Genomic DNA, 26,557 nt, shown 5'->3' with positions numbered 1-26,557 from the left:
GGATGTCTCTAATAGGTCCATGTCTTTTCTGTGCTGAGGGCTCCAGAGCTGGACCCAGCACTGCAGGTGGGGTCTCACAGGAGCAGAGCAGAGGGACAGAATCACCTCCCTCAACCTGCTGGCCACCCATGACCATGCCTCCTATGCTCTCAATACCCAGTTTAACTTCTGAAGTCTTGGGTTCATCTGGGAAGCAGCTTTGCCTTCATGATTGAGCCAGGGTGGCTCTGAGATTTTGCAGGACGCTGTTTGCACAGAATTTGGCAACAGCAGGTTCCTTTTGTGACCCTTTGACATCTCTCTGTGAGAACCCCAGGGCTTTAAGTGATTAAGTATGCTGGAAAAAAGTTGGACAGGAAAGGCGTGGAGATGCCTTCTGCCCAGTCTGGGAACCCAGGAGCTGGAGTGACTCCTTCCTACAGGTAACTCTTTACTCACTGGGCCATGGCCAATGCGATGGTATCAGCTTTGAGTGGGGGATGGCCTGGGATGTCCCACCTGAACACAGCAAGGCAAACAGTTTTGGAGATGGTTGAGTGATGGGCCAGCCATGGGTGATTCTGCAGCCAGAGTCAGTGTTTTTAAGATCCTCTGTTAATCTCTACACAATGGGTGGTAGGAGCCTCATCATCTCACACTAATGCATTAGGACAAGCTGTCCTCCTGGCTCTTGCACAGCGAGTACTACAATACCTGCTTTCTGCAGCCAGGAAAGTGCTGATGTGGGTGATGGGAAGCTCTGCAGCAAGAGCTGTCACAAGGACTTGGGCATCATCCCATGGGCTGGTGCTGCTGCAAAAGATAATCCTCACCAAGCAAAGGGGAGGAGGTGGGGGGGAAATAGGCTGATGATAGGGTAGGAGAGGCAAAGCTCACTTAGAAACTTATCCAAGCTGGTCTTAACCATGGGCTGGTGGGATAACATGGTATAGGCAGGAAAGCTGATGCTGTGTGCTCTGGAGCTGTGGGGCTGGTTGCTGCTGTTGAGAGACACTAGATCAAGGTAGTAAAGGAATGCAAGGAATCTGCAGTTGATTTTACCAATAAGGTAAGGGAAATGGACAAAAAAGAACAACAAGGTTATTACTTTGCAAGAGGAGAGAGGTGAGTAGGTTTGTTGACCTCGGTAGAGAAACAATTACATTGGCTTTGTGTTTGGAGGGAAAGTGCTGCTTTTTTTGGAAATCAAGAGGGAGCACTTCACAATCAAAGAATTTATTCTCCTCTGTCCCTCCCCCAAATTGGTCACGGGATGTTATTGCATAAGCAGCTTTCTCCTTGAGCAAGGGCAGGTTTCACTTGTAAAATTGTGCTTATCACAGGAAAAAGAGTTTTCCTTGGATTGTGCCCACTGCCTCTGCCCCGGAGTGGCCTTGCTCCTGGGGAAGGGAAGAGCTGTCAGCTTCCCCACAAGCAAATGAAAAGGTCCTGTTTTCCTACTGATTCCCTGTCTCTCAGTGCCCAGCACCTCCTCCTCTCTGGCCACTCTCTGCCAGCACAACCCTGAGCTCAGTGCAGACCTTCTGTCTCAGTAAAGACAATGGATGTTCCTTTCTTTACCTTCTTTCTCATCTTTGTATTCCTCTCCTCATGGATGGTGGCTCCTGTGTAGCCCATCTGGTGGTAACCCAGTGTCCCCATCTGCTCCTGTACAGATATCCCTCAGTAGTAACTCCCATTGCAGTCCCCTCTCAGATGTCATCTGTCTCCTTGCTTTCTGTCTTGCCTGTATTTCAAGGATCCCTCATCTCTCATTTTGTAACCCCACAGCTCAAGCTGTTTGTTTTCAAACTCTTTTGAGATGTCCACCCACCAGGTCAACCTGAGACTCCCTCTTTGGGAGGTTCTGCGTACTGGATTTAGTTCTCCATGGAGGAAAAACTCCCAGTTCTTTTGAATGAAGGTGAAATGACTGGTGGGACACTGGGCTGCAAAGGAGGGGACAGGGATGAGAGTTCAAGTGGTTCCTGTCCCACCTTGAGTTATCCTTCCTACTCTGCAAGGACCCTGATCTCCCTTCACAAGTGCATTATTTAGTGCTACTGTAAAACACAGCTGATGCCAAAACCACTGCCTTTCCTTCCATTCTCTTGCAAGCTGCACTGTTATCAGCTGTGGTGCATAGAGCTCTGGGTTGGCTCCTTGCCTGAATCTTCTGGGCAGTCACTCGGACGTGGTGCGCTCAGCAGAAATGGCAGTCACGTCCCTGCTTGCCTGGGAAGGCTCATCCTTGGCATTTTCCCGGTGTGATCCCCAGTCATGGTTGGTTTGGAGGTAGTTTTCAGTTGTCTCCCTGTGCTCCATCCAAAGTAAGCTGTTGGGGTTTGGGAGGTTAGGTGTGATTATATGAGGTTCTTGGAGAAGGAACTTCAGCAGCAGGAGGGATTTACTACCTGACTTACTCTCGGGAATTGATTCATCTCCAAGAATCAAGAATTAAAATTGTATTGAAACTCCTAAAAGTTAATTTTTCTCACTGATGTTTGACTATGCGATCAGAAGATGCCCAAACTGTAGGTGATTATTCTTTCTTCTACTTGGATACCAACTTTACAAGGTCTTGAATGTTTGTTTCTTTGGTGTTTAGAAAGGTATACTGAATGAACTCAGGTCCCTTCTGTGGGATGCTGGGGTCTGTTCATGTGCAGAACAGACCCCGTGGCAGTCCTGGGAAGAAAACTAGAAGGCACTATTTGCTGTGGTCCTTGATTTTGAACTAAGAGGCAGAGCTGGCATTGACTGACATCAGCCATGAAGTAAATTAATGAATGTTGTGCAGCTCCAAGTGCTGATTTCAGTGGATGTTGGTGAGTTCAGGAGTTTTGAGCCTGGTTGCTGAATGTAAGGATGGGCAATGAGGTGTGGTGGGTTCAGGACAAGCATGTTTGGTAGTTTAAGATGTGTTTCTCTTGGATATGTCAGCGGGTGCATTGGTGACTAACTGGTGCTGTCTTGCAAGATGCAACTGCCTGCTGTGTAGAGCTGTTACCGCTTTTCTCAATGGATGTTTGGGTCTCCCCTGCATTCATGTCTCAAAATCCTGCATGTGTAATGATTGTTTGGATCAAGATCTGAAAAACATGTTGATATACTCCATGCAAGCACTGGTTCCAGCTAAGAAATACCAGAGCAGGGGAACCTGCAGCTGGGAAGGTGAGTTACAGTGAGTCCACTTTGGTGTGGACACCTCTGTGTCCATCATGTTAGAGATGGGGAAACTGAGGCACAGAGCCATCACTTGTTCATGGTTCTTCACTGGGCCAGGAGCAACTTGGGGACATACCCTTGTTCCCCTGCCTTGACATGGTACCCTCAGCCACTTCAGCAGCTGTCAGCTGCTGACCACTTTGCTTTGGCTGCCTCCTGTCCATGTGGATGCTGTGCTGAGCACAAGAGTGATGGGTTGATTTGATCCCCACTGTGGTTCTGAGACCAACTTTGATCCATCTGAGCAGTAAAAAAAGCTGAAAGATTTGCAGTTCTCTTTAACTAAGCCAGTACCTCCTCTGCCTCTCTTTGTCTTCACAGGGGCTGTGTCATCGGACCAACTTTTCATTTCAATGTACCCTCCCTCGTCTTTGGTGATGTCTCATTTGGTGAGTGTGCCATGGGCTTGGACCACAGGTTGGGAGGTCTGTGCATTACCAAAATGGAGCACTTGGACATAAGAGCATCTGTCCCTCATTTTCCTCCAAAACAGTCTTTGGGGTGTTCAAACCAGGGCTGCTGGTTGCTTAGGCAATGTTTTTGCCATAATGAGATCAAATAGGACCAAAGGAATAGAAAGCTGGTATTTTGTGGTGCGTGTCATGTTCTGTTCAGCCCCAGCCTCCCAATATTTGGCAGCAGAATGGCTGTGAAAGTCCTTGTCCTGGGAGGGCCCAAGGGATGGGACTGCAAGAGGAGGGGAGTTTAAACCACATACTGGTCTGTAGCTGCTCTGGGTAAATGTTCCTTTTGTAAGGCAAGGATGCTCTTTACCCACCTGACCTTTAATATGAAATGTTAATTAGTGCTGTGAGGGTACCTCATCACATTTAAGGTAATATGCCCAGGTAACAGTTCTGCATTGGGCACTGATGTCCTCAGTGTCATGGACTCCTTCTCCTTCCCCACCTAAAGCCCAGCTCTACTGACAGCCCTGGTGAGCATCCAGAGCGTCTCCATTGAAATGCAAATTTGGGTTCTCCATCTCAGTCTCACAAAAGGCTTTTTACTGAGATGATCTAAAGTTTAAATGTGAAATCAATTGTGGATTGATTGAAGGGCCATTATCATTCTGTGCCCAGGATGCCTCTGTGTTTTCACGCTGTTTGTGGACTTTTTAAGAAAACTCATTACCTTTCCTGAGCTGCTACCTCCCCTCCCTACATCACCACTCTGTGACTTCTTTGTTTTGTTTTGAATAAATAAAACAACAAGAAACATACCAGGCAAGAAATATGGTTATGCAATAGGAGATTCATCCTACTTAATCTGATTTTGTTAATAAGGTCTTTTCAGCTGAAGGCAGCTATTGTATTTTGGCTTTTTCACTGTACTGCTGGCTGTTGTCTGTGCCTGGAGACTTCAGTCTCGTTTGGGATTAAGTCTGTTTGTCATTTTTGTGCAACTCCCACCTCCCTGCTGGAGTCTTTGCTGGAGGTGGGCAGCGGGCACTGGAGATGGGCCTGGAGAAACTCCCCGCTGTGTCTGCAGTTGGTTTTCCTTCCCATCTCTCCTTCCCATCTTGGGAAACAGCCATGGGAGATGTCTCATTCTTGCTGAACTGGCCAGCCAAGCCAGGTGTCTGCTTCAGAACAAGTTGTGGGCTGGTGTCCTGTCTCAGATGTGGTTGTATCACTGGTATGAAAGCTAAAGTGATGTTAATCTTTGCCAGCAGTAATAAAAACCAGTGTGCTGTGTGGATGTGATGACCCCATTTGTTAGGTGGGATGTGGTTCCTGCAAATTTCTAAGCATCAGAATTGCCTGATGTGAAGTGGGCTGCAAATTGTCATGTGCTCAATCTGGTTGCCCCAAAACTGGAGATGCCTTAAGGATCCCACCTAGAGAAACTGCATTATAGTGCTTTGCATCATGCTATAGCTCCTACTTTCATCCATCCTTTCTTCTATTGTAGCTTATCCTTGATGACAATACACTATACTTATGTATTGAAAGCTGGGAGCATTCACAGAGTTAACAGGGAATTTCATGGACTGAATTTTCAAAACAGATGGTCTGTCTGAATGCACACTTGTAAGTGAGGAAATAGTTGGCGCTGCTGTTGGTGCAGGTGATAGTGTTCCTCACACTAAGAGAGAGAAAAACTTCTGGTGTTCAGCCTCACTGAGAGTGGGCATTGCCAAGGAAGCAGTTGCTATGATCAGCATAAAAAGGAACTTAAGTGTCAGTTAATTCCTTGCTTAGCTTCTCAATTAGCTGCAATTCAGATTGAAAAGAACTAAACTCCTAGCACAGTTTTACTGTAACAGGATATTCACACCAGGAATCGTGGGATAATAGGTGCATAAATTCATTCGTGTCATTTTCCTAGGTTTTCCTCGCACCTTGTCATGTTGCCTCACTAACACCTCCTTGGTGCCCATGACCTTCAACCTTCGTATTCCTGGAGATGGCTCGGGGGATGCCAGTGTCACCAGCTCTGCTCATATGTCGAACACTGCTCCCCCACCCCGGAGAAGGGCAGCTCAGCGTCAGCTCAAGCCAAACGAATTTATCATAAAGCCCTGCAGAGGGACCATCCGCTCCCAGGGAAACGTGAACATCCAGGTATGGGAAGATTCTGGCCATATGTGTTTCCACAGGTCGAGCTGAAGCTTCACTGGTGTACAAGAGAGCTTTAGCACTGCTAGATTTAAGCATAATGTAAGATATATGCACTAGGGCTAGGCTTTTGTTAGCTGGTTTACTCTAGGACTTTTCTGAAGGAGCACCATTTTGTTTCCAAAATCATAACCTGAAGACCATGTACCATATAGTCAAGTGCAGAAAGTCATTCATGTGTTTTCAAGAACTGCTTAGAGTTATTTGATTTAAAGTGAGCAGAGGAAGGGTGAGGACAGAAGGTGGCTCTTAAAAAGAGAGATGTCATCATATAAAGCAGTTTGCTTTTCTTTCTTGTCTTATTTTTCCTCTCCTGTGGAGCAGAAGGAGCTGTATTCACTCTGGTGATCTCCAGTGGGGACTGAAAAAGCTTTGGCAGCAGTGAACTGCCCTCAGCATCCCACTGTAAAGCTGAACTCATTTTGTTGAAGTCAACAGACTTTCTCTAGATTTGTTATTGTAGCTGAGATGAAAAACTGATCCCTTAATTTTAATACTGTGGTGAGTAGAGCACTAGCCTAATTGTGCTTTAATTTAGCTTACATATGCCCTGATAACTGGACAATGTATTTAGCAAAGATATTGTCAGAAGGCTTATATTACTGCCAGAGACTGTGCTCTACACATGGGCCAGCAGAATTAGGGCAAAAACCTTCCCTTCCTTACTGTGGAATGAGAACCAGAGGACACCACACATGGACACAATGGCTTTTGGGAGTGATCAAGTATTTGATGCTCTTCTCTTCCACTAGGTCACCCTGTGTTCCAACACAGTGAAGAGTTATGAGCTGGCTCTGGTGGTGGATGTGGATGGTGTTGGCAAGGAGGTGTCGGCGCTGCTCCTCACAGCCAGGTACCAGCACTTCCCTTCTGCTGCCTTGCACATGATCTGCTGGCTCCAGCTCCAAATGCGAAGCATTGTTTAATGAGCGATTTCTGCCCAGCTAGATACGAGAACAGCAGTGCTCTGCAAGCAGCCCATGTTGAGAGGCACCTGTGCTCAATGGACAGGCACAGCCCTGAGCCTTTTTCTAATGGGAACAGTAATTATATTCATTATTGGCCTGTTTTTTGGTGCTTGAGGTGTAGCAAATTTCCAAAGGGCTCTCTTCTTTCCTGCAAGTGATGAACTTGTGCTGGGTTGTGACCAAAATGCAACATTTGTTAGGGATGCAGCAAGCAACCTACTGAAAGCTGCTGTCTGGTTCAGTTAATGAAGACATGTGCAAATGGGGAAGGGCTTGTGGCAGGACTGGTGAGAGAAAAATGAAGGCAAGATCTTACAAAAGGGAGAATAGTTCTTTGTGTGGAAGGTGGGTTCAGATTTCTTTGCTTCCCTCTAGTTCTTTTGAGCATTTCTGTTCTTAGACTTAAGCCAAAAGTTGTTCTTACTGCAGCTGGATTCAGTCCTGTTGTGCTGCAGTGGGTGTCAGTTTAATTACAAGCGGGATGCAGCTCACTGGTGCTGTTCTCTCTCCCAGGCCTGGGCGGCAGTTCTGTAAAATAAGTAAAAATGGGAACAGAGTGTATGGACCTGTGGGGATAAAGGGCCAAGGTAGCTGCAGGAACTGGGAGAGGGTGATTGCCCACTGCGTAAGGCAGGTGGTGGCTCGTTCTCTCCATTGCTGAGGCAAATGGCTGAGTTTTCAGGCAGGGTAACAATGGTATGGGAGAGGAGGGAGTTGTTTTTAGTGAGACACTGGTGGTTTTGTGTTCCTTGAGTCCTAGTGAGCATTGGTCCTTGGTGGGAAGGCTTCCCCAGAGCTTGTGTCTTGCTGGGAGCATTGAGAGGGTCCTTGCAAACCACCTGGGGTGAAGGTGCCCGTCAGACATCTCTGGGACAGGACACTGCTCTGCCTGGACACTTGGCCATGCTGGCAAGCCTCTGCAATACCAAGACTCAATTTGTCCTTCCCTTACCAGAGATTGCAGAATAAAAATGAATATAAAGAAGTTAAAAGTGATTTATTGCTGCAGGGGTATTAAATGTCTGTTTGACAGTGACAAATGTGTTATGCTCCATTTCATGCTATTTAGGGAGTAAACAAATTCTACATTCTCTCAGTATCTCTAATTCCCTTTTGATCATCTCTCTTTCTAGATGCGTAGTTCCTCCACTGCAAGTGCTCAACCCCATCATGACATTTGGACGGTGCTTTCTAAAATTCCCTTATCAGCAGATGCTGACCCTTGTGAACGACAGCGATCTTCCAGGCTGCTACAAGGTTCTTCCTCAGGTTTGGCATCGCATCTGCCTTTTGCCCTCAAATGTTACTGAGGAGTTCCTTAGTAAAAAAAGGGGTTTGGATAAGGCCTTGCAGGTTTATATTCAGATAGATGCCCGTTTTCAGCAAACAAAGGTTTGAGAACAGGAACCTACCCGAATATAAATTTTAGGAAGCAGTTAAATGGAAACCTACCTGACTATGAACTTTAGGAAGCAGTTTAAACTCTTTAGGAAGTAGTTTCTATTGTAGTCTTTGGGTTGCTTTCAGGCAGGAGAACTTAGAGGAGTGTGAAAAGCTGCTGCAAGGAGGCTGCCAGCAAAGGAGCTGGTGTTTGCAGATGTGTCAGCTTTTGGACCCTTTCAGGATGCTGATCCTGTACTAGTCTCGCATCTGGTTCTGTGCCTTCCTGCCTTCTCCTAGGGATTTTGAAAAATGTGTTAATTGCCATTGTGGTAGATGTAAAGAAGTTTAAAGTTTTCTCAAAGGTCGCTCTGATTCTGTCCCTATTATAGAAACACAAGGAGGATGCTGCTGTGTGGTACTCCAGCCCTGCACCCTGCGGGGTCATTCAGCCTCACAGCTCGGTGGAGGTCCCATTGGTACTGGAAGCCCAGAGGATAGGAGAGCAGGACACTGTCGTTCATGTCGCGATATTTGGTAGTGAAGAATCCCCACTGGTGAGTCCTCGGATGTGAGTCTTTGTGTGACTCATCTTGGTGGGGTGTAAAGTGTACAGGCAGGGTTGCTAATTCCAAGGATCCTTGCTGGGAAACAACAGCTTGTAATGTATAACTGCTTGTGGACAAGGAAAGAAGAGATTCATGGCATGAGCAACAGTTACTGTCTGAAGAAGAGGAAGGATGGTATCTTCTTAGGCAGGTGATAATCTAAGAGTCTGACATGGTGCTTAATTTACGGATATGTGAGACAGGATAACAAGCTCAGTCTGAAACCCAGCACAATCCCTGGGTCTCATAGGCTGCTATGTTATTAGATGAAGAGCAGCTGATGCTTCATTAGGGCTTTTGTTCAGGAGCACCCAGGGGCATCTCTGAATCCTGCTAAAGCGAGCTCTGTGCAAGAAACCATGTTGAAAGTCAGGTCCGTTACATCTGAGAGATATCCATTGTATCTCTTTACCGAAAGTCTCAGCCGAAGACACGAGTCTCCACACTGCTTACGGCTGGAGCACAGAGACTTGTTTTTTGCCAAGCTTGGAAATGGATAAGGCAAAACATTCGTTGGCTAGGGCCTCCTGAAATATGTTGTTTGCATTCAGGCATATGTACCAGCAGCAATGACAACAAAATGTAGGCAGAAGGAAGTTGTATGTAGTGTCCTGGCTTTGCATAGCTGAAATCTAGAATAAATTTAGTTAATAAAATTTTAATTTAAAATGATATTAACTTTTGAAGCAGCTGTTTTAAAATGTCTTGTCATCTCCCTGAGCACGGAAGAGGATGTCAGAGGATTGCTGGGAATGTTAAGCTTTCTGTAACAGAAAGGAAGACTGACATTTTGAAAGTAGTCGCAGGGATTTAAACTTTTATTAAAATGAATGGAGATGATGCTGCTGAAGCCCCTGGACACCACTGAACAACTCAACCCAGGCCTTTGTGGATGTGCATGGAAACCAGTCAACAGGAGTGCCAGGCAATGTGGGCTTTACAGGAAAGACTGAAGTTAGACAAAACAGTTGCTCATAAATATAAGGCACATTTCGCTTGAAAAGGAGGGTTTCTCCCTGCTAGAATAATCTAGCTGTTTAACTATTTGCTTAACTACAGTGTTTTTGCAAAGCTTTTACACTTGGACTACGAATTTGTAGTTTCAAACTTTACCTTAATCGTTTTTATCTGGAGATGAGTATGTCAGTTTGTTTCCCAAAGGACAAGCATTTCAACTGAAGAATCCTAACTGTCCCCAAATAAATGACTAGCATGAGATAGAGCGAGTGTCTGTGCCCATTAAGTCAATTTTAATGTGCAGTGTTAATGCTGAGTTGCTGCTAGGACCCAGCGAGTGCTGGTAGAAACCTCACTGGGTGTATCGACAGTACGGACCTGAGTTTCTGGCTGTCAGGTGAGATTCTTTGCGTTTTCTATAGGACTGTCCTATAGTTTGTGTGTGGTTTCAGTAGTTGCCTTCTCCAGAGCTTTCTGGGCTAGCAGAACGGCTAACCATCCTGTTATACATCCTGCACTGGTGGCGAATCCTGCCCTATGAATCATTTGGTACAAATCTGAACTCAGGAGAATTGCTGCAATGTATTCCAATAAAGCAAAATATAAACTCGGTCTTGTCTTAAGTTATGCCATTTGGTATTGAGACCAAGTCTTGACACTATTTTAGGTGAAGTGTGGCACAGATCTTTCATCCAGGTTGCGTAGGGTCCCTCCATGGGTCTTTTGCCTGGTATTTTGTTTGCTGGTGACTGTGTGCCAGCTTCAGTTTGTGTGTGTGTAATCTCCTGCATTAAGGAGCTGGTAAAACCCAACCTTGGGGTTACTGGAAGGGAAGCTTCATGTGCCACAGGCAGGAGATTGGGCAGCTGGCTGCTATCAGAATTAAGTGGTCACTCAAACCACATCTGTCTGCCAGGGACAGATGCTCTTCGTTCTTAAATGATAGAATGTGACATGACATTACCCATTGACAAAGCCAGCAGTGCTGCTGGGGGCAGGACAGGGGGTGTATGTGTGGCAATATTACTGATGGCAAAGTTGTCAATTCTTGTTACTGCCTTTCCACATGTGTTAACATTGCCTTAACACTGTTGAATGGGGTTTTTCTTGTCTCTTTTAAGATTGGATATATATATTTTTAATAAGCCCTTTCCTTGGTAAGGATATATCTACCATGTTAGTACACACTTACTGAAGCCAGCTAGCCTGGGCATTCTCCGGAAGTTATTCTGCCCATCTCCAGAGGGTTCTGTCCTGCTTTTGCTGCTCTTGTACCACTGTCACCTGGAAGCAAAGCCAGCAGAACTCCTCCCCCCAGCTCTCTCTTCCTGGGAGCTTTGAGCAGCATCAACCCAACTGCAGCTCTCTGTGCCTCCCTTCACCCAGAGGGATTAAAGGTCCATCATCACGCATGGCTTCAGCTCCTTATTTCTGAGGTACCAGCCTTAGTGCGTGATTTTTGGCTCACTCTTGCGCAGTGTCCTGTCAAGGGATGAACATTTCTTGATGCTGCTCCTTCTGGCTAGTGATTCTGACAGCTGTCAATGGCATTTCCTTGAGTCAGACATCATTAAAGGTTTTGCATCACGGAGGCTGGTTTCTTTTGTGGTTAAATCATACCCTGTGCCCTCCAGTGAATCGCGCATCAGCTTGTCAGTCTTGGGAGTTTTATGCATTCAGATCCTGTTTAAGAGTTGGGGTGTTTGGAACTGATGAAATCCAGCCAGAGTGGATAAATTCTCATTGTTTTTAATGATGTGAGAAGGTAGTTTATCAAAGGTAGTTTATCCAATAGTGTGCACCAGTTCTGCAAGAATAAAACTTCGGTGTCTCAGACTATCAAAATAAAAAAATACTGCATATAATACCAGTAATACACATGGGCACAAATCAGAGGCAACTAACTTGCATGATCTCCGCTCAGAAGAGCCTGCTTTTCTTTGGACTTGTGCGGGTTTCCACAGGTGTAGTTGTGGGACTGTTAAAGAAGTTGCTTTCCAAGTGTGACTGTGCAGCAGCAGGAGTCAGAGGGTGGTTTGGGGCAAGACCAAGATGTAAAAGGGGATGGGAGCAGACACAAGGTAGAGGAATGAGAGCAAATATGTGAAAAAAGTGAACATGGGCAACTGGGAACTTGTGGCTTCTAGATGGGATTGCTGGAGACCACACACTTGCTCCAGGCTTTCTGTTTCAGTCTTACAAAACTGAAAACTTCAAACAGCGGTAATTATCCCTTGGTCTAGGAGTACCCTTAAAGCTGTCTAATCTTTTTAAACTTTCCCTGTTCTTTTTTATCTTTCCTACCTGCTTCCTGGAGCAGAAAATCCACTTAATGAGCATTGGAGAAGGACCAGTTGTCTACGTGCAGCCGAGTAAGATAAATTTTGGCAATATCCAAGTTCTACAGGATGCTTCCCGAATTCTCCACCTCTCCAATCAGACTGTCATCCCTGCATCCTTCTCGACAGAGATGGTAAGTATCTGTTGGGCTATTTTACAACAAAAATGACTGGTCCATAGCAGTCGGTGACTTGATTTTTATATACAATTCCATATTGAGAAAGGAAGTTATTCCATCACAATGTAGCAAGAGGAGCATGGTTCTGAGTGCAGTTTTAGCTGGGACACTCACCAGTAAAAGAGAGAGTTTGCTTAGATGTTTGAGCAGAAATTAGTCTGGATCATTTTTACAAGTTTTCCTTTTATTTTGTGAAAGGTATTTGGCTCTGAGAGTCATGCTCTAGGAGATGAAGAGAACCCTGTGGCCCTTTGCTCCTAAAAGGGCACAGGTTTCCCTAGGATCTCCCTGTTATATCTGCATTTGCTTTGTGTCATACTCCTGTTGATGAATGAGACAAAGGTGTGAGGTCTGTCCTCAAACAGCTTGTGATGAGGTGAGGTTCACACCTGCTGGGAGTCAAACCAGGTGGGTTGTTGCACAAAAATATACTTGTAAGGGTCGTGTCCCTGTTGAGTGTGTGGACCCTGTAGTGTTGCAGAGCATCTCTGGAGATCAGCTATCCAAACAGATTATTTAATTAATGGAGGCTGGGTAGTGTGACAAGCTCTGCAGCAGCAGGAGAGCTTGACTGTGTCCCTGGTGGGGAGAGCAGGAAGGATGCAGCTGGGAAGGGCTCATGTGCTGAGACTGGGTGGGATGTGCTCCTCACAAAAAACAGGGTTTGGAGGTGATTTGTCCTTCTCTGTGCTAGGTGGGTTGAACTTCTGGGGCTGGTTAACCCAGGCTGAGTTTCAAGCTTGCTGCTTTTCCAGCTGTTTCACTCCAGTTTCTGTACCCAGGAGAATAAATGTAACCTCAAAGTGGGGGATTGTCAGGGCAGCTTGCTTTGATTCCCCAGTGGAAGTCTGTTTTCCATCTCTGCAGAGATCAAGCCACCTCTGATGGGTCGTACTTGTTTTTGCATGCTTGTACCCAAGGCTGTCCTGCAGAGCTTTGTTTAGGTACCACCATGCTGGTGTTGTGCCTGCCCTCACCAGGGGGTTTGCAGGGGTAGATCTGCCTCTCCTTGCCTCAGTGCCTTCATTTATGGGATTGGGCAATAAATCCTATCCTGCTTCCCTGTAATCTCTGCAAATATTGTGGCTAGTCAGAACAATAATATGAGGTGGTTCAGGGATAGTTTCTTTTCCTGCAGTGAAGATGAACTCTGCTGCTCCACAGTCCCCCCTGCTGACTCCACAGGGTTGAATTACCCCGTGGTGAGCATCTCAGCTTCTCAAAGTAGCTGCTGAGATCACGGAGACATTCAAGGAGGCAGGTCCTGGGAACCTGCTCTATCAGCCCTTTCAACAAGGGCTTTTCAGACTCTCAGCACAGCGATGCTGAGCCTGCCTGATGGGAGCAGCTCTGTGGCAGGCGAGATGTGCTCCAGCTGATCCCTCACCCTCAGCAGCCACTTCCTTTGGTGCTGTTTTGCTGCTTCTGTTGAAGTTTTGCCCTTTGCTGCTGCCTTAGGCTGCCTGGTGGTTTATTGTTGGGGAGAAGAGAGGACTGAATAATTTTTGAACTAAAATTTGAGATGCAGCTGAGTGTCAGGGTGAACTGCACATGTACATCTGAGAGCAGAACTGGCTCCAGCTGGTGAGTGACTTGGGCATCCTCCATTTCCTTGTGCCCCTGAACCCCGGTCTTGTGTTCTCTAAGATGACAAAGCTGCTGCTTTGATTTTCTGCTGGGAGATGGCTGCAGGACGGTGAACTGTGATTTCCCTGTCTCCCATTTGATAGCTAATCTCAAAACCGTGGCTGTTTGCAGTTAGGCTTATAGATCACGGTCCCCACTCAAAAGAAAAGGCTATTGATTGAAATTTTCACAGCAGCGTTGGATCAGCAATGTTACAGTACACTGACTGGCAGCTCAACAAACTGAATGAGATTAAATTAAGGGGCAGCAACAGAGTAAGTAAAAGGCTGGTGTCTTACTCGAAACAGAAAAGGAAAATGCTGTAACACAGATGGCCGTGCTGCCACCTTGGTGGTGGTCTTAACCACCACATGCAAATGGCTGTTCTGTCAAGTCAAGCTTTTCTCCTAGCTTTGTGGGAGAAAAGAGCTTTATCTGAGCAAGCCAAGATGCTTTTTTGTAGATTACTTCCCTTTGGAAGAGTGACTTAAGGAATTACCTGGAGTGCCCTTTGTGCACAGGCCTCCCTGTATCCATCTTCTCTTTTCTCTGTTGGATGAGTTGTGAGGGAGCAGCACTGAGCATCGCTGCTGCCAGAAGGAAAGAAATAAAATACCTCCAAATCTGTGCATTGAGGTTGGCTTTTTGGGTTTGCAAGGGAGTGTAGGGATTTCATACCCTGGTCCTCTGCTGGCCCATCCCTGCGTGCCGGGGTATCAGCAGGTCTGTGAGCCTTTGGACCAGTGTATCATCCCCTGCTCATTCACTGAATCCTGGCTGATGTACTTCTCTTTGTCAGGTTGCTTTCCCAGCTGCCAGGCAGCCCTGTTAGAGCATCCTCGGGATCCAGCACGGGGAGGGTTTGCCTTTCTTGTGGGTAGAAGAGATTGGAGAAGTTCAGTATGAAGGAGCTGCTGCAGGTTAGCTGGGGACTGATGTGACCTGCTGGAAAAAGTGGCTGTTTCCCCTCCTTGCTGCTGCTGTCATCTTTTTTTCCTTTTTTTACCATATTGACAAGTGCGAAAGAGTTGTATTGATTAATGGAAGTGTTTGCTCTCCCTGCAGGAAGGCAGAGAGGAAAAAGTGTCTTTCTTTGATCATTTCCTACTTGTGTTTTGTCTGTCTTCTCAAGGATCTTTTATTTGGCTACTAAGAATGACATCTCTTGGCATCACTGAAGGCAGCTGCATATCATGCCTGTGTGATCAGGAAAGAAAAGGCTTAGAGTGTAATTTTTGTTGTGGCAGTTTTCTTCTGCCTGCATAACCACCATGCTGGGTCTGTTATGTGCTACTGCAGGGAGGCAAACAGTGGTTTCCTGGTGCCTTTTGATAAGGGAAGAGAGAGAGAACCTTACTTGGGACTTCGTCTCCTGGTGATGGTGCTCTGTTTCCTAGTTTGAGATTGTCTCCTTTGACCTGATCCCTGATCTCCCTAATCTGGAGCCCTGTGCTCCTGATGGAGCTGGCTGCTGCTTGCTTTCCAGCAATGGTCGTACAGCTGGATGTGGTCATGCAGCCAGCTGTGGTGTATTCAGGAGAGTGCCTGGCAAGCAAGTCCCCTTCCATGTTCCCAGGGATGAGCTGCCCTCAGGTCTAACTGGAGCTTGCATTGCAGAAGAGTCCACGTTTTGTTTAAGGAAAAAAAAAAGCTGTAGCTGTTTATCTTCTCACTGGACTTCACTAGAGAAAATCAAATCATTTCCAGGCAGCGTATAAAGGCTCCTGGTCAAACTCAGCATAAGGAAAGAGAGAACACGCAGTTCCTATTCCCCCACTTACTTCTCTCCTCATTAGCACAAGATTTGTTTCATTTACTAATTTTATTGCTTATTATCTCAAGCTTTTGATGACATTCCCTTTATTGAAGAAACAGCCATATGGAGAGACAGCAAAACATGGAGATAAACTTAAAAACAGTGCTGATAAAGGGATGCTGCTTTAGTGATTCTGTTTCTTGTTCTGGCTGATAGGTGATTTTGTCGTTATCTGGTCGAATTGTACTGGCTATGGGGAGGGAAGGCTTTGAAGAGTGTGTTGGCATTGTTTGTAGCTCTTTGCAACTGCTCTCACTGAAGTCAGAGCAGACTTGAATTGGAAAGAGCGTGGTTTTTACATCTACTGTAAATTACTTTTTTTTTCCTCCTGAGCATCTGAATAATTAGCCAGCCTGTCAGTGTTTGCTCGTAGCAAGACACAGGCAAACTGTGCTGTGCCCTTCAAATATATCTGCAATGCTATTTAGAAATGAGTGTTAAATCAACTTTCCAGGGTATGGACAGCATTGGACCCAAATATGTACTATCTTCCAAGATGAGCGGAAGGTTTGAAGATACATAAGCCTAACTCTTTCCAGAGCTGTCCCACTGGAGCCTCATGATGCTCTGAAAGCTCATCTTTAGACTGAAACCATTGATTTGGTTTTTAAATGCTATGTTTTGCTAACACAGCAGGATCAATTTGCTGATTTGAACCCAGTTTGGTTTTGCCAGAGCTGGTTCATGCCTGAAAACTCACGGGTGTTGCTCATGAACAAGTCTCAGGGCCAAGAGTGGGCAGTCTTGTGCTGGTGGCTGGTTGTATGAAAACCTGAGGAAGGTGGAAGGTTGAGTTCTTCCCAGTGTCTGGGGCATGTGGCTTGCAGAAAGGGGAGCAGAGGTTTGGAGGAGACATTGGGAAAGGTGCCTGAAATCTGGCCACAGGAAAGAGGATTTTGTATCATGTCAGGTATAGAATCATAGAATAGCTTGGGTTGGAAGGGATCTTCAAAGCTCATCCAGTGCCACCCCTGCCATGAGCAGGAACACCTTCACCAGATCAGGTTGCTCAGAGCCCCGTCCAGCCTGGCCTGGGATGTCTCCAGGGATGGGGCATCTTATATGAGTTCATGCCCTTTCAAAGCTGCTGTATTTCTGTAATTGAAGAAATTATTCTGCTCGTCTGGGAAAACTAAGCTTGTCGCATTGTGCTGCACCCATTGGCCAACTAAATTAAAGAAAGGTAGAAATCTTCAAGGCAATTATGTTCGTACAAGCAAGAGTGACTCAGCAGAATGCTTTTCCCAAAGGGAAATCCAGATAAATTTGGTTATTGAATGTCGTGCTGGCAGCATGTGGCCAAGCTGTACCCGTGTCCTGTGTGGAACGGTGGCTCTGGTCTCCCCACCTCGGAGGGGTAAGCTGTGGACCAGGGACACGGATGGAGACAAGCTTCGTCAGCTCAGTCAGCAGTCTGCTATTAGCTGAACTAAGAGTTACAAATTAGGCTCCGTTGTCAGTGACAGTGAGTGCCACACTTTGAAGTTGTGGGGTGTTTTTTTTTTTTTACTGGCTTTAGATGCTTTGCCTCTTGATTTCTTGACGCATGCCCTTGCTGGTGCTCTGGGGCGGAGGCTGAACCAAAGTGGTCCCCATGCTTTTGCTGAGAAGATGCTGGTGCTGAGGTGCCGGGAGCAGGCTGGTGGTTGGTGGGAGCATCTTCCAGCCTCGTGCTCTGATCCCCACCTCCTGCTGAGGCTCACCGTGCTTTGGGGCTATTTTCTGCCACTGATAGTTTGTGCAGATAAAGAGTAGCTTTGAAATGAAGATAGTAGTGTCCCCCACCTTGAGAATGCTGAAACACCTGAGACAAATCTCTGTGCACCACTGATGTAGGATGGGGTTTTATTTCTCCTTCATGTGCAGCCTCCACAAGGAGTGATGGGTCAGCCTGACAAGGCACGAATCCTCTTTCGCTAGAGCTATGGCTTGGTAAAGTACAGCTGCATTTTTAATATTGAGTTCTGCTTCCTTTTTCACTTGTGCAAGGCCAGAACAACCAGGTCACTTTTAATTAACTGGCTTTAAGTAGCTTCAAAAGAACTGAGTGTGGTGGCTTCTCAGTCATCCCTTAGGGCAGCCAGCCGTCTGTCTCAGACACATGCTGGTGTCCATTATCGCCAAATTTTGGCAGCTCTTATTCGCAATGGAGATCTGTCCTGGGAGAAGCTAAAGATTTTGGTGTTGAACTTCTTTAAGTGATTAATCCCTACACTTGCCTAGCATTCAGGGACTGTGATGTCTGATAGTGCACACTTCTACTGGGACGGAAATAGGCACTGTCTTTGTCTATCCAGTGCAAACAGCTATTGCATCATTTTTCAGAGCATTTGGGGATAAGCCAGTAGCAGGGATGTTATTGCAAGTTAGATCCTGGTCTCCGAAGTGATGGAGTTTTTTAGTCTGGCTCCAAGAGATTTCTTGTCTCTGGGATGCAGCTTGGATGGGTGCAGGCAGAAGCTGACCCAGAAACCTGAGTGCATCTGGCCTGGCAGAGCCTTCTGGTCCTGGCAGGTCTCCTGTGCAGTGATGCACTGTGCTGCCCCTTGGACCCACACCAAATGTAACTGAAGGAATGAGAACACGATGCAAATCGTGCTCCTCTGGAGTGGGCTGGTGGCCTGGCAGCGCATGACGGGTCTGCGCTGGGTCACTCTGGGAAATTCGAACTCTGGCTGCATTGAGAGAACCTATCATTGTTCCTCAGTAATAGTTTCTTGGGTACAATTTACTGCCCGGCTTGTTGCCAAGCTTTGATAAATGAGCTTTGTCAGATAGCAGACTTGCAGATTCACCTCTGGAGCGGAGCTATCGGGTCTCCTTTTCAAGCGAGCTACCCTGTGTCAGCATGAATCAGAGGAGAAGCTGTACATTAATGTCAATGAGAACCCAACACCCACCAGCTCAGTGTGAACGTGTTGAGCGGGTAGCCCTGGGCTGGTGGCGGCGCAGTGGATGCCTCTGAGGCTACGCAAGGGATGCAGGGACAGAGGTTGGTGGGATCTGATGTGGTCAGCGAGGTCAGACTTCTCCTGTCTACTTGCCTGGGGTTGTGTGCATCACTGGCCTTCAAGACAAAAATTAATTTGGTGCTGATTTTTGGATGGTTTCAGGAGGCTCAGTGATTGTAGTCTCTGGGTAAGCAGGCAGAACTCTGCAGACAGATTTTGCTTTGTTTGCTCTGTTCCTGTCTAGCTAAACACTCTGAGTTCAGCCTAATTTTTGAGTACTGCTGCTCCTCTGCAACCAAGGAGTGTCAGGAGTGCAGAAAACAAAATGATAATTAACCAGACCTCAAAGGGAATATAAGAATATTCCCTAACAGAGTATGAGGTCCCAAACCAGAAGAATGGAGAATAGACTGTGGATAATAATGAATGTGGAAGATGTAGGAGTGAAAAGAGCCTCACTGGTCCTCATGGAGAAGCAGAGCCTGAGTGTCTACCCCGTGCCAGCTAACTTCCTCCATCCCATTCTCATCTTGCTTTTTTTTTTTTCACGACTTTCTCTTACAGCTCTAGAGGACAAATTAAATGGAGCTGAGTTTATTAATTTTGCCAGTGCCTGGAATAATTTTGATGCCTTTGGCATGCTCCAACCTGGGAAGCAGGCACACAGACCTGACCTATTCCCCATGCAGGGCACAGTCAGCCCAAGGAGTTACTGTGGCTGGGGCACACATGCTACTGGGACCCTCAATGCTCAGCAAGTTATTGCTTCCCTGGCCTCCAGCTGCTCTTACCCTCATTAGCAGAGGTCATTTTGGGTTGTTAAAATGCTTGCCGTGACTTTGAAGTGCTGCTTTTGGTTTTCTGATGCTCTTCTCCCTAGGGCTGGCTGTTAGAGCTCAGTCCTGCCAGCCTGATGGATAGAAGCCTGAGCTAAGCGTGCCTGGATCAAGCAGTACTTGGATCCTGTCAGGCCTCCAAGCACATCGTTGCTTTATATTTAAAAAAAAACCAACAACCCTGCCCTGCTATAGTAATGTATAGCTGAATATTCCTAAGGTGAGGGCATTGCTGCAGCTGATGATTGGTGAGACCCAAGTGCTTCAGTCCTTCAGGGGCTGTTGAGAAGCACTGTCTAACTCTTGGGGAAAAAAGTCTTTGGTGTTGGGGTTTTGATCAACCAGTTTGTCAGAGTTATTCTGCCACCTCTCAGCAATATCCCCCAGCCATGTGGCTGCTGCAGTGGGATTTGATCAAGTCCTGGTTTCCTCTGGCCTTGAGCCTTTCTGCAAACCTGGCCACCGTTGTTGGGTAGTCAGGAGAGATCAAGTAACTTCCCTTGGTGCACACTCCAAAGGCAATACTGGAGGGGGAATAACCTTCTCCTGAGGATGAGCATCCCTTGGGCTGAGCAAAACTGGGTTAATGAAGTGAGTCTGAAGGAGGGTAAAATAGAGGTTGTATAAGTTCCTGCATAGTTGCTGTTTCCAGACACTGTAGCTTAGATTGAGGTAAATTAAGCCTTTCTCTTTTTTACCCTCATAGTCCTTTGTTTTCCTGCATCCTACAAGAGACCAGGTTCTGTGTTTTCCAACCTAAGTTAGAGTTTGGCTTGTCTTACAGGCTGGTAAATGCTCACGCTGGAGGGTTGAACCCAGTGAAGGAGTGATCCCCCCTGAGACTGAGGTGTCTGTGGCTGTCATAGCCAACTTGGATGACACTGAGAAATTCAAGGACGAGGTGAACCTATTCATAGAGAACAGCCGCATGTATGTCATCCCCGTCCGTGCCGTTGGCATCGGCACCACGATTGTCACAGATAAGCCCTTTGCTCCAGCGCTCAACTTGGGACCCCACTTCAGGTAAGGAATCTTTCAGATCCCACTTCTCCCGTGGGCTCAGCAAGGAGGAGTTTTGCTGTAGTCCTACAGTGCTCCAGGTCCTGGGTCTGCACTGAAGCCTCAGGAATTCCTTTAGAAACATTTTATGGCCATTTGAAAGTCATTAGGCATCTTCAAAAGCCACCAAAATGGAAACCAGTTGCTAAATTGTCACTGAATTGCCGTTAGTTATAATACATTTATTTCCTCACTTTATCTGAAAGATTTGGAGGGAAACAGCAGGTCCCGGAAGCCTCCAGCTGAAAAATGCTCCATTACAAGTATAAACATATTTCCCTCTGCAATAATGTTGCTTGCTTTTCCACTCACTGTGAAGCATCATCTCGCAACAGCAGAAAACCGTGGTGGTAGCTTGTTAGCAACTCCTTGGCTAAATTAATGGTGCTGTTTTATTTCCCCTCAGCCTGAGAGTCCTGGAGGAGCAGCAGAATTTGTCTTAGCCCGGTATCATTCTGCAGTTCACTTGTTTTTCCCAGCTCCCCTGCTGGGCTGCTCTTCATTAGACGTACTCACTCTTTCCTCATTTCTCCCACCTGCTTTCCTCACTCTTTTGTCTGTCAGTGCCACAGCAGCAGCCCAGGATGCGGGCGAGCGAGGGTGGCTGCAGCATCAGCTCTAAGTGAGAGGAGAGGAAGTCTGCTGATGACAGGCAGGAGAAATTGGGAGTGTTAATTGAAAGAGCTTAGCTTGAGGTGGGGGATTCACTGATTCTTATGCATGTGTCTGAAACCAGGTACGTTATGCAAATAGCAGAAGAATATGGATTTTCAAATGTTGCTTGCCTTGTGCGTGAGACCTCTTGAGATGAGAAGAGTCGTCTTGAGGTGCCTATCCCTTTCCCTGGGTGCAAAGATGACCCACAGTGCTCAGATACATAAATTTTGGGGTAGAAAGGCAGATAAATGATACCTTAATCTTTAGGGTAGATTTGAGGAATTTAAATATACACCCACAAACCATCTACCGAAGCAGGGATGTTGCAGGGAGATGGACGCTTCTCCAGCGTTTCCTGTGCTCTGCAGCTGCAAATGGGCTATAAAATGCAGGGGACAATGTCATGTCACCATACTCTGCCCCCCAGCTCTGCAGGCTCAGTTTGGAGTTGTTGTTATTGCCGTGGGCTGCAGAGCTGCCACTGAGGGAGCTGAGATGGGACCCAGGTAACGTCTCAATGGAGTTGGACTTTCCCAGAGCCACAAATTCTGCATCTACCCAGAGCTGTTCCAAGCTTTCATCTGTTGCTGTCAACAACATAAACCATTTCATACTGAAGTTGTATACATCACTTTGTAACAGTCTGTTTCAAACACTAGTTTGTCCTATCCTGTCACTTCTGTGTTTGTCTTCAGCTGTTTTATGGCACCCGTGCATTTTGTAAGCCACATATTCTGTACCTTTCAAAAAGACAATAAGTGTTCCAGGAACAATTCATTTTCTGGTCATGCTCAGATTTATAGAGGGTGAAATAATTACTCCAGACTAGCCTGCAGTTAGTATTTCTTTACATGGAGGAATCAATTTCCATTGAATATTTGTTTTGTTTTATGTCTTGCTGTAGTTATTCAGCTCTTGTTGTTGCTTCATTCCCTCCACAGTGGGACCTGGTCTTGCTACCGTGTTTGTATTGGGGAAGCTTTTGTTGATCTTATATTCTCACAGTGCATCTATCTTCCCGAAAAACAAACCATCCGCACCGTTCAGGCAAAGGGTGATATGTTAGGGCGATGAGGGTTGGCTGGTCCCTAAGGGATGAGGGAGATAACGTGTGCCAGGGCCGGGGCCTTGCCAGATGGGTCTCTGTACCCTGCAGCTCCCAAATAGCATCTTCAGAGGAAACCAGCTGAGGCAGCAACTCCCAAGGGGGAGGTGAAATGGCGAGGAATCTGTTCCTCCATCCCCTTCCAGCCAGGACATGCCAGCTTAGCATCTGATGGAGTGAAACCTGCAGGAAACACCTCAGGAAAAGCACTCTGATTATTAAGCACCCAAGGCTGGTGATGCTCTGTCCACGGCAACCAAGATGATGTTCTTTGTGAAGCTTTTCCTTGCTGTACGCAAACAGACCAGCTGCCGGATGGTGATAAACTTAGCGGCAACCAAGGTCTGGTTCTTGCTGAAGCTTTGAGCTAGGTCAGCGTTTTCAGAGCGGGCTTTATTGCTGAGTGTGCAGTCAGGTAACTCCATCAGGTGCTGAAGCTGGGTGACCGCTGGGGAACAGCAGCTCCTGTGACATTTTCCATGTCTACTTCTCTTCTAGCCTGGATCCCTGCTGTTACCACTTCAAGATAACGAACAAAGGGCGGCGCACCCATCAGCTCTATTGGACAACAGAAGGTTTTGCCCCATTTCGCCAGCGTGACAGTCTCCCTGCCATCAGTAACACCAAGGGCAAAGATTCCTTCCAGAGCTCCAAACCTGTCTGCCCTGTGTTTAGGCTTCGACCACTGAGAATGGAGCTGATGCCGGGCAAGACAATGGAGATGGTGCTGGAAGGCTCCTCCAGCATTCCACAGGTGAGGTCCCCACGAAGCCTGAACCTTCCCTACCAGATCCCCTCCACTGGGACTTCTGCAGCCCCTTGACATTTGCTTGAAAAATTGAGCAAATGCTTTCAAGAAACTGTTTTAAAATGCAAGAAGTTACCATGGCAGCACCAGTTGCTTTTCTTGCTGGCCACCATCAGTTGCTAAGGCTTTTTTGTGTTTCTATAGCTACCGTAAACCCAAGTTTGCTGATACCAAAATACAGGCTGAAGGAAGTATTGCCACTTCAGGGGTAAATGGCAGGTTCTGAGGTGTCACATGCTGAGACAGGAAGGGCAGAGAACATAAGTTATGCTTAAACTAGGAGTACAGGCAGAAAGTAAATAAATGCAAAATAACATATGTGAGGGAAGTGGAAAGTAAAACAAAACACTTGTGAAGGGAGGGAGTGTCTGGAAGCAGCATCATTCTTCCTCTGTAGACAAACATGGGCAGCAGGCTTGTCTAGCACTGAGTCCTGGAGGAGAAAAACAACCACAGTGTGCCAGCTCTAATGATCAGAGTGACGTTCTCCATGTGAAAAACTGTTCCCAGGGATCATTATAATTGACAGCCTGACTTTTGTCAATATTTCCATAACAGCTTGCCCTAGTGTCTCAGCCAGCCCTGGTGACCTAAGGGTAGGCAGGTCTTGCAGCACCCTTGGATGGCAGCTCAGAGAGAGGGATTTCAGCAGGATTCTCCTCCCTGGCCCCTTCATTCCTGGGGGAAATCCAACTCTGCAGAGAAGCTGCCAGCTGTCCCTGGTATGCATTCCCTGGCTCTGGGACTGCTGGGCACAGATGCTTAAGTAAATGTAAAAAAAAAAAAATGAATTAAGCTCCTGCTGATATAGGAGTTTTGAAAGGTGTTTTAAAAGACTGCCTCAGTGGTAGCTTGAAGAAGACTTGATTACTCGTCTTTGGACTGGCCATGTGCAGCGAAACCTTTGGGCTTAGAACTGAAGAGGAGGAAGAAGGTACCAGAAAGGGAACAAAGTGTTCAGGGCGCTTGTGGGGGTGTCTTGCCTGGAAAGCTGAAAGGGCATCCATGAGCAGAGCTGTGGCTACTTGGCTCCTGAAGTTAAAGCCAAGACTCAGGGAGTGGGCTTTTCCCCTCCCTTGGATCTTGAGAACTTAATATGCTTCAGGTTGGTCAAAAGCTGAACTCCCTGCATTGCACATGTAACACAGATGATGTTGAAGGCTGTTGACTCTGAGGAGGAGTTGGGTTGTGCTGTTGTAACAGCAGGAAGAATTGATAAATGAGGGGAGGATTTTGAGGAGGTGATACAGTTAGAAATCAGGAAAAAGTCTTGAATGTAAGAGCATCCAGCTTAATGAGAGGCTTTTCATGTTAAGTGCAAGACATCTCTTCCATGTGAAGTTTTTTTAAAACCAGCTCTAGTGCCTCCTAGGAAGGAATGATCCCCTCTTTACCCAAAGGCAGGCTGGCTGTTTGGGTTTTTGCTGTGTATCCTTTCCACCAAGCTTCCAAGTGAGGGTTTGCTGGTATTGGCCCTTTTATCACCTGTTTACCTTAATATAGTTATATATCTTTTTAATCAGTTCCTACAGCTTTCTAGCAGTGGGGTACATCAAAAAGATGATCATTTGTGGCAGGGATTATTACAACTGTAGACAGCACGTGTCTCACAAGTGCGTTTTGTGGATGTTGGGGTGTAGCGTTGCAGACATTTAAGTGCAGAATAAATAAGCATCATCTTAAAAAGGGGGCTATTGAGGAAACTACTGACTGTAACTTTATGGCAGTAATACGGTCTGTGGTCGGGTGGCTAACAAATGCAGTGTGTTTTCTGGGTACCCTGCCAGCAGCTGCCAGGTGACAAGTGACTCGTACCCACAGGTGGTGAAGGAGCGGCTGCTGTGTCACGCTGTCGTGGGAAACAAGGCGGGGAAGGTACAGATCATGCATGTAGATGTCACCTGCGAGTTTGTTGCTCCTGTTCTGCAAATGTCCTCCAGAGAAATCACTTTCTGGGTGGAGAAGGTAGGTCTCTGGATTGTATCTTGGCATTGAATAGCATGGCTGGTGACTAGAAGCCTATGGGCAGTGTGTGTGCTTGTGTTCAAAGGAGGAAGATTAACACCTTCTTCAAGTTCATGTGGCTTTGACTGTTGATTTGAGCAGGACCAAGCTTTTGCTATTAACACTGAGATCATTATTTTGTTCCTCTGGAGCTGGGACCATTTTCATCAGCTATATTCTGCCCTTCTTGATGTGGAGATGGAGCTGAGCTGCTGAGCCAAGGGCACAGGGTGAGATGTGTGGGACCACCAGAACAGGGTGGCTTTGTGCAGCCACCTCGTGTGCTGGGGCTGCAGGTGGGAGAGCAGATGGCTGCAGCTGAGCAATGCTAAAACCTGTCCTCACCTTTCCTGACACCCTTTGTAAAGTAAGTGAGAATTTTTTTAGAGGTGGGACTGTTTAACTTCATCAAAAATTGAGAGTACAGCTGCTCCACTGAGGAGGATCATGACCACCTTTAGAGGAACAGCAGTTACTGTACTCAGTGTAAAGAGAGATTTCTGAGGATCCTCCAAGGTACAGTGAAGTCTGAACACTGATCCTGTAGGAAAGATGAGAAAAACGGAGATTGCTGTCAAATCATCAGGCTGATGAGGAAAAACAGTCATCTCTTGTCTCTCTGGGCTGTCTCTGAAGCTGGTATGGCTGCTAGCTCTTTGTATTTCCCCAAGTCTCACCTCCTTCTAAGGACTCGCAAAGGTCCTTCAGCAGCAGTGATGGTAACACCAGGGCAAAGCAGGTACCCTTTAGTTTTTGAGTCCTGACTCTTGCATCATCTTTGCCTCTCCCATGAGGTGTCTGAAAATGAGAAGATATTTCATTATTTAGTTTCTGTGCCCTCGAGTCTCTCCTCCAGTTCCCAGGCATCCAGAGAAGCACAAAATCCTGTGAACAGGCAGTTCAGATTTAATTAGAAGCTTTTCAGCTATCCCTGATGTCTGCCTGTGGTCTGCTTGATGCCATGCGCTCCGATTTATTGAGTGCTATGACACTGCAGCTGTTTGATATCCAATACATCCAGAACTAGTTTCCCAAACACTGTCTAGTTTATATAAACCATACAGGAAGCCTAGAGCAATGTATAAACAGGAAGAAATAGCTTAGGCTGAGCTTAGCGTTGAGGCTGCAGGTGCCTTGTCACTGTAGTAGGGGCAGCAGGAAACATGTTGTGACCAGACTGCTGAGGTTTCTAGCTGGCTTTATGTGCATGTGAATGTTCAAAGTGAACTTAAGCCTGCTGCAGGCTCTCCACTATGAGCTAAATCCTACTTGCTTTTTTCTTCTGACTAAACTCGCTGCTTTTATGAGGCTACTGGAGCCAATTTGGTTATAAGAAATCACTGTAGGTAAGAGAAAAATGTCTTTTGCCCAAGGATAGATACAAAACCAGAGACAAATGGTCTGGGTTCACTTTCTGGTTTGACCTTGTTCAAGCA

General features: G+C 46.5%; 1 protein-coding gene across 5 annotated transcripts in view; it reads left to right on the top strand.

Moving 5' to 3' along the window:
• The window catches only part of HYDIN (HYDIN axonemal central pair apparatus protein), a 144,614-nt gene that overhangs the window by 54,991 nt on the left and 63,066 nt on the right, over window positions 1–26,557 (top strand). For all 5 annotated transcript variants that reach the window (XM_071814217.1, XM_071814219.1, XM_065848077.2 and 2 more), the window contains exons 13-21: window positions 3,529–3,596; window positions 5,539–5,774; window positions 6,581–6,681; window positions 7,930–8,065; window positions 8,569–8,733; window positions 12,062–12,214; window positions 20,273–20,511; window positions 22,808–23,063; window positions 24,939–25,082. In XM_071814217.1, the coding sequence (XP_071670318.1) occupies window positions 3,529–3,596; window positions 5,539–5,774; window positions 6,581–6,681; window positions 7,930–8,065; window positions 8,569–8,733; window positions 12,062–12,214; window positions 20,273–20,511; window positions 22,808–23,063; window positions 24,939–25,082 (1,498 nt within the window). The remainder of the gene's footprint in view (window positions 1–3,528; window positions 3,597–5,538; window positions 5,775–6,580; window positions 6,682–7,929; window positions 8,066–8,568; window positions 8,734–12,061; window positions 12,215–20,272; window positions 20,512–22,807; window positions 23,064–24,938; window positions 25,083–26,557) is intronic.

This window comes from Patagioenas fasciata, chromosome 13, assembly GCF_037038585.1.
Source record: "Patagioenas fasciata isolate bPatFas1 chromosome 13, bPatFas1.hap1, whole genome shotgun sequence".
In the NCBI taxonomy this organism is placed as follows: Eukaryota; Metazoa; Chordata; class Aves; order Columbiformes; family Columbidae; genus Patagioenas; species Patagioenas fasciata.
The sequence above is the reverse complement of the archived record's forward strand: the minus strand, read 5'-3'. Positions and strand labels throughout refer to the sequence as shown.